Below are 20,757 nucleotides of genomic sequence, written 5' to 3'. Positions count from 1 at the left end.
GCTGAACCTTCACACGTGTTCCCTTTGCCTGGACTGCCATCTTAGAGCTCTTCCCATGATTGGCTCCTTCTCATCTCAGCTCAGGCCACCTCCTCAGGGAGGACCTCTCAGACCGCCCTGTCTAAAGGGGCCACCTGTGCCACTCGCCATTCGTTATCTCTTTCCTTTAGAGCTTTAGTCACAGTCTGAAATGACTTTGTTTATTGTTTTTTTTTTTTTCTTCCTACTTTCCCCCTGGTTTCTCATTAGAATATAAGCTTCTAGGTGCTGGGACCTTGTCTTGTTCCCTGATATGTCCCCAGTACCTAACACAGTGTCTGGCACTTACTGGGCATTCAGTATATATTTGTCAGAAAGAATCCTGCACCTGCATAGCAGAATGAAACCAGTGCCTCTAAATATATTCTCTTAAGTTGGGTGACATGCAAAGTAAATATGGTTTCAGTGATGGCATGCCCTAGCAGGTTTTTGTGCACAAGGAGCAACTAATAGGCTGAACCACAGAACTTGTATTACCTCTAGCAGCACAAACAATTTTTTTCCAAGGTTCTGATGATTTTTTTTTTCTGTTTTTCTTCCTTACACATTCTTAAGTGGATATGTTCGTAGATTTGGGGTGCAGGCTGCACAAAGAGATTATTCTTTCATGGATACAGTTAGAACTTTTGCTGTGGGCTGTAATAATAAACTCTGCACTATAACCTACTGCCTAGCCTTCTACTGGAAAAGTAGTATTTCAATAGGGAAAGTCATTTGAAAAGAGAGACTGTCACACATGGTGTTAACTAAGAACTTGGAAGATATGGGGATATTAATAAATTACTGTAAGGCCTTTTCTTTAGTTGCATGCTGTTTAGTCATCATTCATTCATCATTTGCTGACTCCCTACTGTGTGCCAGGCACTTTGTTTAGGTACTGTCTCTAAGGAGCTTGTATCCTCATGGGAAGGTCAGGTGTGGAAATGGAGAACTACAATTTGTAGTGACAAGTGCCTAAAGGTGTGCACCAGAGTGGTAGCAGCACAGAGGAGCGGCTCCTCACTCAGGCTCAGGGAGCTTTTCTTAGAGGTGGTGGTGCTCTGGCTGTCTTGGAAGACGAGATTTCAGTCCATACGAAAGCAGTCCTCCGGCTGTTGGTCTTTTTTTAACATCTTTATTGGAGTATAATTGCTTTACAGTGTTGTGTTAGTTTCTGCTGTATAACACAGTAAATCAGCTATACGTATACATATATCCCCATATCTCCTCCCTCTGCGTCTCCCTCCCACCTTCCCTATCCCACCCCTCTAGGTGGACACAAAGCACCGAGCTGATCTCCCTGTGCCATGCAGCTGCTTCCCACGAGCTATCTGTTTTACATTTGGTAGTGTATATATGTCCATGCCACTCTCTCACTTCATCCCAGCTTACCGTTCCCCCTCCCTGTGTCCTCAAGTCCATTCTCTACGTCTGCATCTTTATTCCTGTCCTGCCCCTAGGTTCATCAGAACCATTTTTTTTTTGGATTCCATATATGTGTTAGCATATGGTATTTGTTTTTCTCTTTCTGACTTACTTCATTCTATATGACAGACTCTAGGTCCATCCACCTCACTACAAATAACTCAATTTCATTTCTTTTTAAGGCTGAGTAATATTCCATTGTATATATGTGCCACATCTTCTTTATCCATTCATCTGTTGATGGACACTTAGGTTGCTTCCATGTCCTGGCTATTGTAAATAGTGCTGCAGTGAACAATGTGTTTCAAGCCTCTTTTTGTGTTTGTTTTGTTTGTTTGTTTTATAAATTTTTAAAATTTATTTATTTTTATTTTTGGCTGTGTTGGGTCTTCATTGCTGCACGCAGGCTTTCTCTAGTTGGGCTCAGTAGCTGTGGCTTGTGGGCTTAGTTGCTCCACGGCACGTGGGATCTTCTGGGACCAAGGCTCAAACCTGTGTCCTCTGCATTGGCAGGTGGATTTTTAACCACTGCGCCACCAGGGAAGCCCCATCTTTTTGAATTACGGTTTTCTCAGGGTATATGCCCAGTAGTGGGATTGCTGGGTCATACGGTAGTTCTGTTTTTAGTTTTTTAAGGAACCTCCATACTGTTCTCCATCGTGGCTGTATCAATTTACATTCCCACCAACACAGCTGTTTATCTTAATACCAAATAATATCATGGCTGTGTGTGCTCTTTGGAAGGACTGTATAAGTAACACTGTGTCATGTCATATGCTGAAAGTGTATTATTTGCCCTTCTCCCTTTACCTTTGCTGCCTAGAACTGTGCTGTGCTGAGATTGGTATCCATGCTTCTATCAGGTTTCCTGTTACCTTTAAGGCCTTATCCTGGTTGGAGTGGGTGTGAGCTTCTTGTTTCTTTGTGTATCTCATTATCCACATCATTATCTTCGTTCTTTTACCAGCAGTGCTGGTGGCTGGACTTGGAAACATAAGGAAGCCTAGGCCGTGTTTCTGGTGCACTCAGCTCTAGGGAAATATTGCTTATTGCTTCAGACCATTGCTGAAAGCATGATGAGAGAATGTGGGCAATTATAGCTCATATGATGTCCTGCCTGACATCATTCCTGGGCCAGTGGATACAAAGTAGGTTGCAAACATGAAGGTTCTTTGGGGTAGAGGGAAAATTTTTTTTTAATTTTTAAATATGTTTTAAATAAATACAGTTACTTATTATCTTATCCTTAAAATTTTTTTTTTGCTTTAAGTTGTACATATATTAGTCTAGCAGCACATGTTTTTGTTTTATGTGTGTGTATTACATATATAAGGAGGGTTTGTTCAGATTTTTTCCTGGTGAGGGTGCACAATCAATAGTTTGGCAGCCCCTGATCTGTGGGAAATGGTCAGCACAAGTGACCTATGCAGGTTTTAGGAAATGTGGATGATGGTCTCACTTAGCCCTCGGGGCTCCCTGTTTTCCTTAATAGCAGGGTCCCTGCCCGCTGAGTAGTCAGTAGAGAAGGAGCCGTCTAGCTCCCGTGTGGCTGACTGATGAGATCGGATTCACAAGTGGATGGTGGGCTTTGTAAAGAGTGGACCGTTGAACAAAGCCTGGCACCTAGGAAGGAATGTTAAAGAGTGCTGGTGGTAGGGAAGAGGCAGGTGAATGACCGTCTGAAAAACTGTTTCGAATGGAAATTTTATCTTTTTCTCGTTCCATTTTATTTGTAGTAGGAAAAGATTTCTTTCAAAGCATCTGGGCAGCATTGGGAATTTCATACCCATTATTAGAACGATGTGTGTGTGTGTGTGTGTGTGTGTGTGTGTGTGTGTGTGTGTGTGTGTGTGTGTGGTGACTCTCTTATCATTAGTGGTATAATTTTATTTTGCGAAGAGAGAAGTGTTTCCTGTTTCATCACAGCCTTCCCCGAGGAGGGCCGGTGTATTAATTTGCTGTATTGCCTCCTGGCTGTTCCCAGGCTGTTTTTCCTCTTCATCATGGAATTTGTAATGGCTCTACCGCCTCTTGGGGAGCATGTGAGGAAGAGGTCCTTGGGGAGTGCTTCCCTTTTTTCACATGCCTATAATTACTCTCCTGTAAAGGCACAAAGAGTTTGATAATCATGCCTGAACTGTGAAGATTTCCTCCTTTCGGGTTACTGAGCTGAGGCTGCTTCCTGCCTGGACATGGCCAGTTCCACTCCCCCAGACCCTCAGCTGCATGAGAGGGAGTGCTCCTCAGCAACCTCCTTCCTCACTGCTGGAGCCTTAACACACAGCTCTGGTTCTCTGAGTGAGGCCTGGGGACCACTGGGGGGCGATGAGTGACCTCAAGGTACTCTCTTGTTTAGAATTTCATTGCTATAAACAAAGAAATAACAGGACCGTGATTTTAAGAGAAGGTTTGATTGATGTGTCATTTTAATACAGCCCACATGGCAAGTGCAATGAGAGTGAGTCTTTGTGGTCTTTGTACCACCTAATCGATTTGTGGGCTAAGAGGTTTTCAGAAGTGCCACTCCAGAAATAAGTAAATTTGGTGGTTTTCATCCCTGGCTGTACTTTTGAATCACCTGAGAAGCTTTAAAAAATATATCCATGCTGGGCCACCAGGTCCCAAGATGCTGATTTAATCGGCCTGGGATGAGGCCCAGGCATTAGCAGTATTTTGAAGCTCCCAGGTATCTCTAACATGCAGCCAGGGTTGGGAACTATCGCCCTAAATGCATATGGTTTTATGACTGGTGCTTTGTAATTTGCTTAGCAGGAAATCCCATTTCATAATTGGTATGAGCTCTGTGCTTTGCTGTTCTGAGCACAGTTCTATATGGGAGGTAGAACCCTGGGCTTCACTTAGCTTTGGAGAACTGCTGCAGGTGAGGAAGAGAGTGCTAGGGTCTAGCACAGTGCCCAGCACATAGTGATTAACAAATGGGCAGAGTTGGTGGGTGGGTGTGTGGATAGTGTGCAGGGTACCTAGATGAAATTCGTAAACCAGCTGTTTAGGCTTGGTTGTTTTGGTTGCTGGTATTGGGCTGTTGCTATTAAAGTAGTAAGACTTGGTTCCGGTATTAAGGATTGCTGCTGCTCCAACAGCAGATGGTGTGATTGGTGTTCTGGTAGAGGCGGTGGTATTGCTGTCAAGGACACAGTCATGGAATGGTAATAAGGAACTAGTGCTGTAGGCAGCTTTTCCCAAAATGAGAGATTTATTGATTGTGAAGGATAGCTGGGTTTTTTTTTTAACCATTATTGTCTTAGAAAACCATAACTGGAACTTATCAATTGCTACATCTCTGTGTGATGCACAAGTCACCAGTTGTAGTTTTTGAGTATCTTGCGGCAGTTTTGAGTTGTTCTCCAACTTTCCTGACCTTTCCTCTATTTTGGGTGGTGACTTGGTAATGTATCACCATTTCCATTTATTCCTTCTTAATCTCATATTAGTGTGAGGCAGACTCAGGTAAGAATCTTGGCTTTACCTGGGTGAAAGACTTAACCTCCCCATACCTCAATTTCCTCACCTTGAAAATGAAAATATCAATATTTGGGGGGCTAGTGGGGCTCAAAATGAAATAATATATTTGAAAATTTAGCATACTGGTAGCTAAAATTATTATTTTTGTTATATAGTTACCACCCTACCCTGTTCTTAGGATAATTGCAGTTTTACAAACCTTGAGTTGGCTTCCAGAGTCGTTTGCTAATGAGTAGTAGTACAGCTTCCTGAGGTGCTTAAAATGACCTCAAGTGGACTGTAAGAGGAGGCATTTGGACAGTGCTTGGGTGAAAAAGAGAGAGACCTTCCTGCCCGTTAGAGAGTTGAAATGTGATAGGCTGCACTCATTGTAATTCATTTTATCTGTTCACAAACGTTATGATCTGCATATCAGAGTTGTGTGCCCAGCTGGCTGTGCCACTTGACAAGGAGTTTCAAAGAGCAAAAAGAAGACTCAATTCATACTGTTTATTTTGACCTTTGGAGCCATAGTAAACAGCCTCAGGTTTTACCTCAGGGCTTGAGGGAAAGAACCTTTTATTAGTCCTCTCTCTGTTGGGATCCTGTGATGCACAGCAGCTCTTGCTCACCTCTGTAGTGCCTTGGTTTTGGTCATGTGTTAGGAAATGTTTCTGCTCTAATGTTGTCCATAAGGCTGCCCAATCCTACTGGAATTCCCATTATATAGTACACAGTTCTGGAATCTTTTGTCCTCTGTTGGACAGTCTTGTTTATAGCAGCTCTCAGCCAGCTGGCATCTTACTGCCAGAGTGGAATGATGAAAGCATTTTCTCTCTCTCTGTTTTGCTATTGTAATATACCCATCCTTCCAAGTGATGTGAAACTGTTCTGCTCCTGTGGGTGACATGAAACAGCTTCATGATATGCTAACCTTGGCCCAGCCAAGGGAAGTAGATTATGGAGAATTTTCATGTGCTAGTGAGCAGTTTGTCATAGACTGCTGAGGGTTAGTTAGGTTTGAGTGAAAACACTAGTGGGATTGCTAGGATCTCTTCCTATTAGATAAAGCTCCTTTGTGTCCTCTAATTGTGAGGTCGTTTTCTCTCTCTGGCTGCTTCTAGTGTCAGAAGGCCTGGATCCTCTCATACGTGCAAGTCTGTGAAAATACATTTCCCCTACTGGGTGTTTAATAAATGTCAGTTAACCCTGAAGGTAAAAATCACATGTGAGGAAGGGGTTTCTACATCCTTAGATTTAATCCTCTTTTTCCACAATTTACCCTCACACTTTCCTTGTTCCTTGATTACAGCTCAGTGTCTTGTATCTGTTACTTCTTTATGCATCGGCCTCCCTCACTATGTTGTGAGCTCCTGGTGGACGGGCCCTTGGCTCAGTCATCTTGTATATAACCTCTCCACATCCAGCATAGTGTAGGGCTCCGTACATTTTTGTTAAAAATAATTGAGGTGAATAGATTAGTAATTAAGGAGAATAATTGGAATATATGATGTATATGACCTGTGGTCCTTAGAAATACCAATAATTTTTTCCTGATGTTACTTATTTGTGTGTGCTTAAGGAAAAGTACAGCAAATAAATACCGTTTCCCAATAAATTTTATTTTTATTTCATACCAAAAACTGAACTTTTCAATGAATTTTTAAAATGAGTGATTTTTGAAGGTGAACCATTCCTTAAATTAGCTTGCCATGGGCAGATAAAGATTATTTTCTTTCCTTAGGAGTGACTCTAAACATCTTTGTTCTAAATCTAAAGCAGTCACTTCAGTTATTTTTTTTGCCAACGTTGGTTCTATTAAACATGCATGTATTTCTCAAAGGAAGGTTTTTTGTTTTTGTTTTTGTTTTTCCCTAAAAGTACATTCCTGCCCCAGGGACATAGTGATCTGCCTAGTTTCCTAAGTAACACTGCAGTTTTAACAACTCACCTGATCTTTTCAGTTACCTGCAGTAAAAAATGAAATAGATTTGTTTATGTGTGGATATACGGAATACTCTTTCAATTAATTGTTAATCTTCAGCATTTCACCTTCACATTTATGAAGGGAATTTAGTGATTTTTCCTGAAGTAAGAATTTTTAAAGAGTGTATTTATTATTTTTAATGTTCATTCCACCTCCACCTCCCTGAGTTCTTTTCGGGAAATGCTGCTGAATGTGATGCTTTTAGGGGAAGTACTGACCCGGCATTCATGCTGTGAAGGAAGTAGTGCCCAAAGAATACTGAGGCCCAGATCAGATGAAACAGAAAAAGAGTGAGCTTCGCTGTCTGTCTTTTCTCTGGGTTCATTGCTTGCATACTGGGGAACAATACTTTTATCTACATTTATATTCATTTAGTCATTCTGTTATTCTTTAAGTTAAATATTTAGATTTGTTTTATGGACTAGCTTGGCTTTGGGAATTTGGTCTATTTTTTTTAGCTCAGTAATTTTCACAGTAGGTAGAAGCTTATGAGAATTACCTGAGGAAGAATTTCAAAATAAACATTACAGATTCTTCTCCCATCCCAGCATGGTGGGAGATGTGTATTTTGTGAAAGTTCCTTACATGATTCTGATAACCATATGCCACTTCAATTGAGAAGGAATTTTTAACTTGGTAGAGATTTTAGCTTAACTAATACTTAGCCTTTTTTGCCCCTGCATAATTGAAAGGTCCTGTCCCTCCTCACACAGTACATGGTTCAACACAAAAGCAACTGTGTACTGCTCTTAAAAAGAGTTTTTAAAAATCTAGTTAAATCTTCTGCCATTCAACCTATAAGGATGGGGGTTTGTATGTTGGTGAGAAGGGGAAGCTCACCCTCTTCTCCTGTCCTTTGTGATGCCTCGCCTGTGTGTTGTCCCTTTTCAGTTTCTGTCTTGTGAGACAGTGACACAGAGTAAAAGAACACAATTTTCTTTTTGTTCTTCAGAACAAAAAAGTAGTTTAATAACGAAAATAATGTAGTAGTTTATAATAACCAAAATATAAAAGGTCTACAAAAAAGTAACATGATACAAAAGTAAAACAGCACGAATTAAAGAAATAACACATTAAACAGAAAGGGAGCCAAGTGGTTAAATACTTCTAAGTGAAAATGGGGGTGGGGATAGTTCAATCTATTTTTCCTTCCCTTCCTTAATGCTTTATGTCTACAATTTATAGATACGGAATTTTGGGGGATAAACAGAAAATTGGAACTGCCTCTTGCACAGGAAGCTGAGCTGCAGCAGTTGCCTGCCGCCACGCACAGGTCCCCAAAGAACACAAGGGGCCCTTCCAGCCCACACAGAGTGTTCTCCACTCCTGTGCAGGCCTCTCCTAACGTTCTGAATGTGCTGCACAGCACGGCAGGTTCATCTCCTGTCTCCTTTAACCCTCCTGCTCCGAGCACCCAGCTTCCTCTTGGCTTTCCCCTGGCTCGCTCTGAGTTCTCGTCCTTCTTTGTCCTCTAAGGCAGCGGTCCCCAACCTTTTTGGCACCGATTTCATGGAAGACAGTGTTTCCACGGACGGGGGTGGGGGGATGGGGGATGGTTCAGGCAGTAATGTGAGCGATGGGGAGCGGCAGATGAAGCTTCACTCGCTTGCTTGGCACTCACCTCCTGCTGTGCGGCCCAGTTCCTAACAGGCCTAGGACTGGTAGCTGTCCGCGGCCCAGGGGTTGGGGACCCCTGCTGTAAGGTTTTTCCCAAGTAGGGAAAATTAGATTTCCCCAAGCTGTAAACTCTACCATTACTAGGGTTCACTTGGACCTGTCCTACTGTAACAGTTTGGCTGTGTCTCATCCTCCCTCCCCATATCTTTACTAGGAAGGGACACAGAGAAAAGATATCCCTTCTGTACTCAGCCCTAAGTTGTGAAGTTATTTTACTTCTTTTGAAATAGCTCTCCAACCTGGAAATGATCCTAAGAGAAATGTTTTAAGAGGGAAGGAGCACTAAGCTGAATTTTAGGAATGAGCATGACTTCTCTTTATCTCTGCCTCAGTTTCTCTCTTATGCAGATTCTGTAACTAGGAAAACTGTGCAGCTGGAAATGGGACTAGGCTACAAGCCCATTAGGGAAGAGACTGTCTTGTTTTGTTCACCACCGTACCCTACCCAGTGCTCAGTAAAAACTCAGTGAACAATGAAAGAAGCAAAAAAAAAAAAAACACCTCCTGAGTAGAAAGGCAATAGTCCACACAGAAATATACACTTTTACAACAAAATAAGGTTATTGACTTAATAAACTGTGTTACCTGGTTTCGGAAAGCCTTCAGTTCTTTCGTAAGTTATAACCAGAGGAATTTACAAAATTTGAAGGTGTAACAATTAGGAGTGGGAATGGGGTGGTAGAAGTAGATCATTTACTGCAGAGAAGTTACAGGCTGAAGGCTTAGCAGTCGGGGTGGGGGGTCGTTTAATGTAGGGACAATTAACCCTGAAGCCCTTAACATCACCGAGCTGGGACGAGTGGGGATCCAAGAAGCAAGGCCTAGAGGGTCTGGTAGTGCAAGGGCCACCTAAGCCTTTGAGTCCACAGCAGCCTTCTAAGGACATTGCAGAATATAGTGCAGTGAATAACTATGTGCAGAATAGTAGGTAAGTAATACTTATTTTCATTTTACTAAAATAGATAAGCATTAAAAAAACTATTTCCATTTAAAGCGGTTAAAAATGTAAACATTTTGGTGCATAAATGGCTTCATCTTTTTACTCCAAAATGTGTCATTCCTGGAAAATGTGAGATAAATATTACTTACTAGGTCCATAAAGGAGTGATATGTGCCTTCAACCATCTTACTGACATACATCAAACATGCAGAGCTGTGAAATGATGGATGGTGTGTAAATAAAAGGCAGTATTTATTTCATTTAGCTCAAGTTGATACTTTGAGAATTACTATCTTAAAACCCTTTTGAGTGCTTTTCTTATGCTTATTTTGCATCTGTCAAAACTTAGCATTTTATAAACATTGATTGACCTTGAAGAGCAATATTTTTTTATATATAAATTTATTTATTTTATTTTATTTATTTATTTTTGGCTGCATTAGGTCTTTGTTGCTGCACGGGCTTTTCTCTGGTTGCGGCGAGCCGGGGCTCCTCTTCGTTGCGGTGTGTGGGCTTCTCATTGCGGTGGCTTCTCTTGTTGTGGAGCACAGGCTCTAGCACGCGGGCTTCAGTAGTTGTGGCATGCGGGCTCAGTAGTTGTGGCTCGCAGGCTCTAGAACACAGGCTCAGTAGTTGTGGTGCACAGGCTTAGCTGCTCCGCAGCATGTGGGATCTTCCTAGACCAGGGCTCAAACCCGTGTCCCCTGCATTGGCAGGCAGATTCTTAACCACTGCACCACCAGGGAAGCCCAAAGAGCAATATTTTTTAATTAAACTTTTTTTTTTTTTTTTTTTTTTTTTGCGGTATGCGGGCCTCTCACTGTTGTGGCCTCCCCCGTTGCGGAGCACAGGCTCCGGACGCGCAGGCTCCGGACGCGCAGGCTCAGCGGCCATGGCTCACGGGCCCAGCCGCTCCGCGGCATATGGGATCCTCCCAGACCGGGGCACGAACCCGTATCCCCTGCATCGGCAGGCGGACTCTCAACCACTTGCGCCACCAGGGAGGCCCTAATTAAACTTTTTATTGAAGGATAATACACATACAGAGAAGTGTACAAAGAAATATACACCTGATGAATTTTCATGAAGCCATATCCAAGTAAACCAGCATCTAGATCCAGAAACAGAACATTAGCAGAAAGAATCCCAAAAGTTCCCTGTGCCTTTTCTAGTCACTGTCCCTCTTCCCCCACTACCCACAGCTCAAGGGTAACCACTGTCTTGTCTAATAACAGTTTAGTTTGAAGAAATGGTGTTAACATTTAATCTGAAAAGTTTTCGAGAGTCCTTTAGTGAGCTTAAGGTAAAGAAGAGCATGGCTGTAAACTGTTACCCTTTGTTTGACTTGTTTCTCTTTCTGAAGGTCTTTAGGAGAAGCGTGATTGAATTAGAGCAAAGAGCTTGGATAGTTTATACTCAAGTACCTTGTTTGTGGAAAAGATGGAAGTTCTATTCTGTACATTTTTCTGTTTTGAGGAGAAACAAAATTTGTAGTGTCACTTTCTTTTCTGCCTGTGTCTTTGGCTTCAAAGGGAATTATCACCTCTGCATTTAGACCTGTCCACCTTTGACCTTCTGTCCTCCATGTTTCTAATTATTAAATCAGCATGCTGATTTAGACTTATTCCCAGGACTCTGTAAGATATGAAAAATGGATCGTTTCCCTGTTTTACATGTTTATACTTAACATTTCACTTTGGGGTTTCAGAATTAACTATTCATGGAGTACCTAACTTATAGTTAACTCTTTTGCCGTGTAGATGTAAATGATCAATATAAGGTGATTTGGTGGAATTTTCCAAACCACAGGCTTTATATTGTAAATATCTGCCTGCTGTAGTGTTCTTTACATTCTAAAAGTTTTCTTATGATTTCAGTCAAATCCTTATATTTTCTTATTTATAAATTGAATTGACTTCTAAGCTTTTGCTCTTTAAAGAGTGTGTGTGTGTGTGTGTGTGTGTGAGAGAGAGAGAGAGAGAAGAACCCACGTGTGTGCACAGGCCCGTATGCTTTTTTAAAATTTATTTATTTATTTATTTATTTTTGGCTGCGTTGGGTCTTCGTTGCTGTGCTCAGGCTTTTGTCTGGTTGCGGCGAATGGGGGCTACTCTTCATTGTGGTGCATGGGCTTCTCATTGGTGGTGGCCTGTCTTGTTGTGGAGCATGGGCTCTAGGCGCGCAGGCTTCAGTAGCTGTGGGGCACATGAGCTTAGTTGCTCTGCGGCATGTGGGATCTTCCCGGACCAGGGCTCGAAGCCGTGTCCCCTGCATTGGCAGGCAGATTCCTAACCACTGCACCAGGGAAGCCCTCCATATGCTTTTAAACTGTGGAAGTTGCCAGATTGGGGACCTCTGAATAGGAAAATTTGCCCATTTTGCCTTGCTAACTAGGTTCTCTTAGATTTGACTGAGGTTTCAGTTTTAAGACTATTAAGCCATGAGACTTGATTCCCCAAGTAGGACTACGAATTAGGAGTTCATCTGATATAATTTTATTAGAGTCCTTTTTATATGTTTTGTACTCTGGCTATGTTTTAAAAATTGTGGTAAAATATCATAACATATAATTTACCATTTTAGGGAATTCCCTGGCAGTCCAGTGGTTAGGCACTTTCACTGCTGTGGGCCCGGGTTCAATCCTGGTGGGCAACTAAGATCCTGTAAGCTGTGCGACATGGCCAAAAAAAATTTTTTTTTTTTACCATTTTAACCACCTATAAGTGTACAGTTGAGTATTTTGTTTTTAGAACTTTTAGTCATTCGTATCAGTTTTATTCAACAGATATTTAGTGGGGATCAGCTGTATGCCTTGTGCAGAAGTTGGTAGATCACTGGAAAATTATGAAAGAAATGTAAATATGGTCCCTGTTCTCAAGGAGATTAGCCTCATTAGGGAAAAAAGATATGTATACACCGGTTAAATAATGATTCATGGTAGATAAGGCCTAAGATGTTCAAGGAAAGCTTTGTATAAATGTGAGACTCAGCTTGGTCCTTAGGGGTAGGATCTATCTAGGTTGAGAGGAAGGAGAAAGTAGCGAACTAAAATAGCAAAGCAGCGTCCTAGCTATGGCAATCAGAGAAGAAAAAGAAATGAAAGAAATCCAAATTGGAAAAGAAGAAGTAAAACCATCACTGTTTGCAGATGACATGATACTATACATAGAAAATTCTAAAGATGCTACCAGAAAACTACTAGAGCTCATCAGTGAATTCTGTAAAGTTGCAGGATACAAAATTAATACACAGAAATCTCTTTCATTTCTGTACACTAACAACAAAAGATCAGAAAGAGAAATTAAGTAAACAATCCCTTTTACCATTGCATCAAAAAGAATAAAATACCAGGAGTAAACCTACCTAAGGAGGCAGAAGACCAGTACTCCAAAAACTATAAGACTCTGATGAAAGAAATCGAAGATGAGACAAACAGATGGAAAAATATATTCTTGGATTGGAAGAATCAATATTGTCAAAATGACTGTACTATCCAAGGCAATCTGCAGATTCAGTACAATCCGCATCAAATTACCAATGGCATTTTTCACAGAACTAGAACAAAAAAATCTTAAAATTTGTATGGAGACACAAAAGACCCCGAATAGCCAAAGCAATCTTGAGAAAGAAAAACAGAGCTGGAGGAATCAGGCTCCCTGACTTCAGACTGTGCTACAAAGCTACAGTCATCAAAACAGTATTGGTACTGGCACAAAAACAGAAATACAGATCAATGGAACAGGATAGAAACTCCAGGGATAAATCCATGCGTCTGTGGTCAATTAATCTATGACAAAAGGAGGCAAGAATATACAATGGAGAAAAGACAGTCTCTTCCATAAGTGGTGCTGGGAACACTGGACAGCTACTTGTAAAAGAATGAAATTAGAACATTCTCTAACACCATACACAAAAATAAACTCAAAGTGGATTAAAGATCTAAATGTAAGACCAGATACTATAAAATTCTTAGAGGAAAACATAGGTAGAAAACTCTTTGACATAAATCGCAGCAATATCTTTTTGGATCCACCTCCTAGAGTAATGAAAATAAAAACAAAAATAAACAAATGGGACCTGATTAAACTTAAAAGCTTTTGCACAACAAAGGAAACCAAAAACAAAACAAAAAGACAACCCATAGAATGGGAGAAAATATTTGCAAACGAATCGACTGACAAGGGATCAATCTCCAAAATATACGAACAGCTCATGCAGCTCAATGTCAAAAAAAATAAACAACCCAGTCAAAAAGTGGGCAGAAGATCTAAAAAGACATTTCTCCAAAGAAGACACACAGATGGCCACAAAGCACATGAAAAGATGCTCAACATCACTAATCATTAGAGAAATGCAAATCAAAACTACAATGAGGTACCACCTCACACCAATCAGAATGGCCATTATTAAAAAGTCTGCAAATAAGAAATGCTGGAGAGGGTGTGGAGAAAAGGGAACCCTCCTGCATTGTTGGTGGGAATGTAAGGTAGTGCATCCACTGTAGAAAACAGTGTGGAGGTTCCTCAGAAAACTAAAAATAGAATTACCATATGATCCAGCAGTCCACTCCTGGGCATATATCCAGAGAAAATGAGTCTGTCATACAGAGTAAAGTAAGTCAGAAAGAGAAAAACAAATACCATATGCTAACACATATATATGGAATCTAAAAAAAAAAAAAGTTCTGAAGAACCTAGGGGCAGGACAGGAATAAAGACGCAGACATAGAGAATGGACTTGAGGACATGGCGAGGGGGAAGGGTAAGCTGGGATAAAGTGAGAGGTGGCATGGACATATATACATTACCAACTGTAAAGTGGATAGCTGGTGGGAAGCATCCACATAGCACAGGGAGATCAGCTCAGTGCTTTGTGACCACCTAGAGGGTGGGATAGGGAGGGTAGGAGGGAGACTCAAGAGGGAGGAGATATGAGGATGTATGTGTATGTATAGCTGATTCACTTCGTTATAAAGCAGAAACTAACACACCATTGTGGAGCAATTATACTCCAATAAAGATGTTAAAAAAAAAGATACATGCACCCCAATATTCATTGCAGCACTATTTACAATAGCCAAGACATAGAAGCAACCTAAATGTCCATTGACAGAAGAATGGATAAAGAAGATGGGGTACGTATATACAGTGGAATATTACTCAGCCATAAAAAGGAATGAAATAATGCCATTTACAGCAACATGGATGGACCTAGAGATTATCATACTAAGTGAAGTAAGTCAGACAAAGACAAATACCATATGATATCACTTTTATGTGGAAGCTAAAAAGCTATACAAATGAACTTATTTACAAAACAGAAACATGTAGAAAGCAAATTTATTGTTACCAAATGGGAAAGGTTGTGGGAGGGATAAATTAGGAGTTTGGGATTAACATATATACACTATTATATATAAAATAGATAATCAACAGGGACCTACTGTATAGCACAGGGAACTCTACTCAGTATTCTGTAATAACCTGTATAGGAAAAGAATCTGAAAAAGAATGGATATATATATATATGTTTAACTGAATCACTTTGCTGTACACCTGAAACTAACACAGTATTGTAAATCAACTATACTCCAATATAAAAATTAAAATTAAAAAAAATAGCTTACCAGCTATTTCATTGTTAAATCCATTGCCTTTCAGAGAATCTTTTGCTTTTCTAGCTTTGAAGCTCTCGCTCTTTTTTTTTTCTCTGGCCGCGACGCGTGGCATGTGAGATCTTAGTTCCCTGACCAGGGATCAAACGCACACCCCCTGCAGTGGAAGCAGAGTCTTAACCACTGGGCCGCCAGGGAAGTCCCTTTTTTTTTTTTTTTTTAAATAAGCTGAATATTCGAGGGAACATATTTTTGCCACATAATGTTTGTTTGTTTGTTTGTTTGTTTTTTCTGGTACGCGGGCCTCTCACTGTTGTGGCCTCTCCCGTTGCAGAGCACAGGCTCTGGACGCGTAGGCTCAGCGGCCATGGCTCACGGGCCCAGCCGCTCCGCGTCATGTGGGATCTTCCTGGACCGGGGCACAAACCCGTGTTCCCTGCATCAGCAGGCGGGCTCTCAACCACTGCGCCACCAGGGAAGCCCCACATAATGTTTTTAAAAATCACAGAAACTAAACTTACTTATTTTGTGACATAGACACTATTAAAAATCCAGATTTATAGTGATAGAAGGGTTAAACTTCCTATTAAAATTCTATGCAAATATCTGTGTTCATGTAGCGTTAAACTTTTCAATATATTACCAGTTGGGAATAGGTATTTCATTAGTGAGTTTAGAACAATTTCGGTTATAGTTTTTATGAAAAATAATTGTACAAAAAAGAGCATGTAATGAAACATATTTATTGAAATTAATCATGAATGTCTGCTGTTCTGAATTCAAATAAGAAGTTTACAGTGGGTATATATAGTATATAAAGAATAAGTTATGATTAATTCTGAATAATCTTGTACTGACACTTGATGGCAAAGGATGGTGCCCATTTTGTTAGTATATGTCTATAATGGGTCAGGGGTTTCATCTGGGCTGAACATATTCTCTTACAATAAGAATTACAAAGTTAAAACAAAATTTTTTTTTCTCATATATGCAGACAGGCAAACATACACCTGGGACCACCGTGTTCACGTGACATCAAGAGGAAACGGAAACCTGTGGCTACAGCATCTCTGTCCAGCCCAAGTGCCGGTAATTATATATGTAGTTATCCTTTATTGACCACCTACTGTGTGTCAGGCACTAAATTATATGTTTTATATACCTTTTCATCTCTGACCCTGAAGTCTGTGCTTTTTCACTGTGTCTTACAGCTTTCTTGAGTTTGAATCCCTATATTCCACTATCAACAGTCTTTAGTCATCTGTACTTTTGCTCTAACACAGACAGGAAATTAGGTGTGTGGTAATGAAAATCCTGGTAGGGTGGCAGTTTAGTCAATAGCGAAGGAGCCATATGGATTTATTTACTTTCATGTTTGGTATACAGCACAATACATTATCACTGTTTTAATGTCTTGTAGAGTGCTAATATTTTACCATTCAAGAAATTTCTAATTAAGTTTTCAAGTTAAAACTTAAGGTTTTCTAGGCAAAACTGGTTCATAGAAACCAAAATAATGGTTATCTTCAGTGGGAGGTAGTGACCAGAGGAGGACATAAAAAAGTCTTCTGGGGGGGGGAAAAAAAAAAGTCTTCTGGGATGCTGGAAATGCTTTATATCAAGAACTTGGTGGGGATTACATGAGTGTATACACATGTAAAGATTCACTGAGCTGCACATTTACATACATACAGGTATGTTATCCTTAAATGAAAAAGGGGGGATAATTATGTATTTATATCAGCAAGAATACTGGATGTCTATAGGTATTTTTCTTTGAAGTTAAGAGAAGATAATTAAATGTAATTATTAATCATAGGAAATAATACTTTGTGTATTTCAATACATTTTGGGGTGAATTGCTCTGGTTAAAAAGGGCGTATCTGCTTGTAGGACCTATCAGAAATACCTATGGTTATTTTCTTGATGATGGTGAATTCACTCTGAGGGAATTGAGCATATCATAAATTATTTTATTTTCTTCAGAAAATACTATATATTATATAGATCAGAGTAATTGATACCTGAGTAAAGAGTAGACCTCAGACAGATAGGAACTCTTATTTCTCTAACTTTACTTAGTAAGTTTCAGCATACTCTGAAATTGACCTGTTTGAGCTTCTGTTTGGAATGGTTGCTTGACAGTGGTTCGTACTGAACATTCTTAATCATGGGTCTGATGATTGTAGTAAGTTTTTCTTAGTGATTTTCACATGGCCATGCTCTGAGCTGAACATTTTACATGAATTATTTCACTTAACCTTTGCAACAACTTTATAAGGCAGATGCTGTTTTTATTCCCAGTTTACACATGGGAAAATTAAGGCTTAGAGAGGTTAAATCACTCACTGAGGTTATATGGTTGGTAAATTGTAGAGCCAAGATCAGACCAATTTCCCTATGACTCTTGAGCTGCCCTCTTAAACACTGCAGGTGTTTGGTCTTGTATACGACAGAATTGGTTCCAAACCATGACTCCATGTCAAAACCCAGATCCTCATCCAGTCTATGGAATTGGAAGCAATAAAACACAGTTGCCCCTCTTTATCCTTTTGTTCTTTTTTTCCCCCTTAATATCTAGCTCTATTTTTAGCTTTTAGTTGTTTATAAGAGAAGAGTTGTTGAGAAGTTCATAATCCTTATTCCATATTCAAATCAGGAAATGTACTGGGAGGTATTAAACAAGACTTGAGTGTTCAGCATTTCCCCTACTGAGCCCAGCTCCTCTCACTTGTTGACTCAGGCCTGCTTCACTGAACATTTTTTTTGTTTTCTATCCGCAACCTGAGTGCCCCATGGAGGTGAAGGACACAGCCCGAGCCCGCGCCATCAGTCAGTAGAACAAATGGGCTTGCTCTGCCTAACGTCGGGCCATCTCGGATTCCACCTCTTTTATAGAAATGAGTGATGAAGAGAGGTGCGTTCCGCTTTGCCGCTGTATTAATACACATCAGGGGCCAGCTCCTGCCATTAAATCATGCTCCCGCATACATCTGTTATCGGACTCTTCACCAGTGTGATGAACAAGACTGCAGATAGAGGCTTCCTTGTGTCATTCTTTATAGGATTTTCCTAAAAGAATAAATAGCCCAGATCTCTGCCAACACTCTCTCCTGTCACTGTGATGAATTCAGCTTCTTTCTTAAACATGCAGCCACAAATCTTTTCCCTTTTCCCCTCCCCCACTTGTGGAAAGTTTTACGTTGAAATTGACTGCATTTAAAGATACAATTAAGGCTAGAAAGGTGAAGAGCAAAAGGGAATAACATGCCTTCCTGTCTTTTTGTACTAATATTAACAAAGGCCAGGAAATAGGACCTTTTCATAGGGTCATTAGGTAGATCCATCTTGAAAGTGTAGCACCTCCATTTTCTTCATTTTACCTCCACTCCCCTTCCCTCTACGGCTTTATAACATGCAGGTGCCTGGTGTACAGAGCCACCCCTGGATCCTAGTGTGTAGCTGTGTTAACCTGCTTTCCCGGTCGATACACCAGAACAGGGAATGCCCAGCAATGTCCCCCTCATGCCAAAGTGAACCAGCTGTCATATATGTTCTGAAAGATTGTAACTGGAAAAGAAGAAAGGGTTATTTTCTCTAAAATTTGAGAGGCTTAAGTAGTTATAAGAAGCATAAGGAACTCAGATGAAAATAAGACTTCTTTTCCTTGAGATGATTTTCTTCATTAGAATGGCAAATCAGAGCTTTGGGTGTACAAATGCCATTCCTTCAAAAAGTAGACACATGGCTGTAGGTGAAGGAGAATTGGGATAATAAGATATTCTGTTAAGAGCCCTGACTTTTTTTTTTTTTGGTGGGATCTTATTTCCCTGACCAGGGATTGAATCCGTGCCCTCTGCAGTGGAGGCACGGAGTCCTAACCACTGGACCGGCAGGGAATTCCCACGAGCCCTGACTGTTTTGGCCATCGCAAGAGCCATTTCTGACCTTCTTCACCCTGGGATAGGATATGTGTCCTTAGAAGGGTACCCAAGAGTTAACCTGTTAATTAGTTACATAAGATTTCAAATACCAGGCCAGCAATGCTAGCGATGCATTCACAAGGGCAGGAATTTTTACCTGTCTTGCTCACTGCTGTACCCCACAGCATCTAAAAAATAATGCTCCACACATAGAACAGTCTCTAGATATTTGTTGTATGAATAAATGAATAGAATCTTAAAGATGAAACAGAGTGATTCTCAATATTATTCTAATCCTGTGATTGGATTCAGTAGTAGTTCCATTTCAGGTTGGCCCTTGTCTCAGGAGTCATAGGGCAGATTCTTATTGCCTGCTGTGCCTTTTAATTAAGTTTAAATGTTTTCTAAAGTTAAAAATGTTTTTTGAATAAATATTGAATGGCCACAAAAGAACATTTATAGAAAATGTATAAGATATAAAGAAAACCAATACAGCAACTATCCATATACCCACCATCCACTTTAAGAAAAGGAACATCACCTTTAAATTTTTCTTCCCACTCTCCTCAGAGGTAACCATTATCCTGATATATATTTTTGGTTAATCATTTGTCATTCTTTGTTTTTTTCAACTAGTTTTGACAGACATATGTATCTCTAAGCAGTATATTGTCTAGTTTTGCATGTTTTTGAACCTTGTGTAAATGGAATGTTGTATTTTATAAGTTACAAGTTTCACCCATTTATGTTCTTGAGATTCATTCAGGTCTTATCCTACCAGAGTCTATTCATTTTCTTACTTCCATATGTATGGTATTCCATTTTGTCAGTTGACAGATATAATACAATTAACTGTTCTTGATGAACATTTCAATCATATTCTTATGCTGTTTTACGCTATTGTGAAAAGTACTGCACCATTCTTCAGGAGAACATATGCAAAAGTTTCTCTTGGCCATTTCACAGCTCTTAAGATAGCTATATCAAAAAAAAAAAAAGTTGTTGTTTGAAGGATGTGGAGAAATTGAAAACCTTGTGCATTGCTGGTGGGAATGTAAAATAGTGCAGCCACTGTGGAAAAAGATATGGTAGTTCCTCAAAAATTTAAACATAAAACTACCATGTGATCCATGGTAGTTCTTCTGGATATATACCCAAAAGAATTGAAAGCAAAGATTCAAATAGATATTTGTACACCCATGTTCATAGCAGCATTATTGACAGTAGCCAAAAAGTAGAAACAACCCAAATGTTCATCACTGGATGAATGGATAAATAAAATGTGGTATATACATTCAATAGGTTATTATTCAGTCTGAAAGCCTTCATTATAAGAATGAAATTATGAATGTTACAACATGGATGAAGACAACATGTTAAGTGAAATAAGCCAAACACAAAAAGGATGAATACTGTATGATTCCACTTCTAAGAGGTACCTAAAACAATCCAATTTATAGAAACAGAAAGTAGAATGGTGGTTGCCAGGGGCTGCGGGAGGAAGAGAATGTGGAGTTATTGTTTAATGGGTAGACAGTTTCCATTTGGGATGATGAAAAAGTTCTGGACATGGATGGTGGTAATGGTTGTGCAACAGTGTGAATATACTAAATGCTACTGAACAGTATGCTTAGAAATTATTAGAATGGTACATTTCATATATATATTTTACCGTCATTAAAAAATATGTAGCAAAACAGTTTTTCTAACA

The 20,757-nt window shown here is 39.9% G+C and overlaps 1 protein-coding gene across 3 annotated transcripts in view; it reads left to right on the top strand.

Moving 5' to 3' along the window:
• Positions 1-20,757, top strand: part of GPATCH2L (G-patch domain containing 2 like) — a 62,633-nt gene that overhangs the window by 28,991 nt on the left and 12,885 nt on the right. For all 3 annotated transcript variants that reach the window (XM_060095792.1, XM_060095793.1, XM_060095794.1), the window contains exon 9: positions 16,118-16,212. In XM_060095792.1, coding sequence (XP_059951775.1) covers positions 16,118-16,212 — 95 coding nt within the window. The remainder of the gene's footprint in view (positions 1-16,117; positions 16,213-20,757) is intronic.

The sequence above is a fragment of the Mesoplodon densirostris genome, chromosome 4 (assembly GCF_025265405.1).
Source record: "Mesoplodon densirostris isolate mMesDen1 chromosome 4, mMesDen1 primary haplotype, whole genome shotgun sequence".
Lineage (NCBI taxonomy): Eukaryota > Metazoa > Chordata > Mammalia > Artiodactyla > Ziphiidae > Mesoplodon > Mesoplodon densirostris.
Note: the sequence above shows the minus strand (reverse complement) of the source record. Positions and strands in the feature narration are given on the sequence as shown.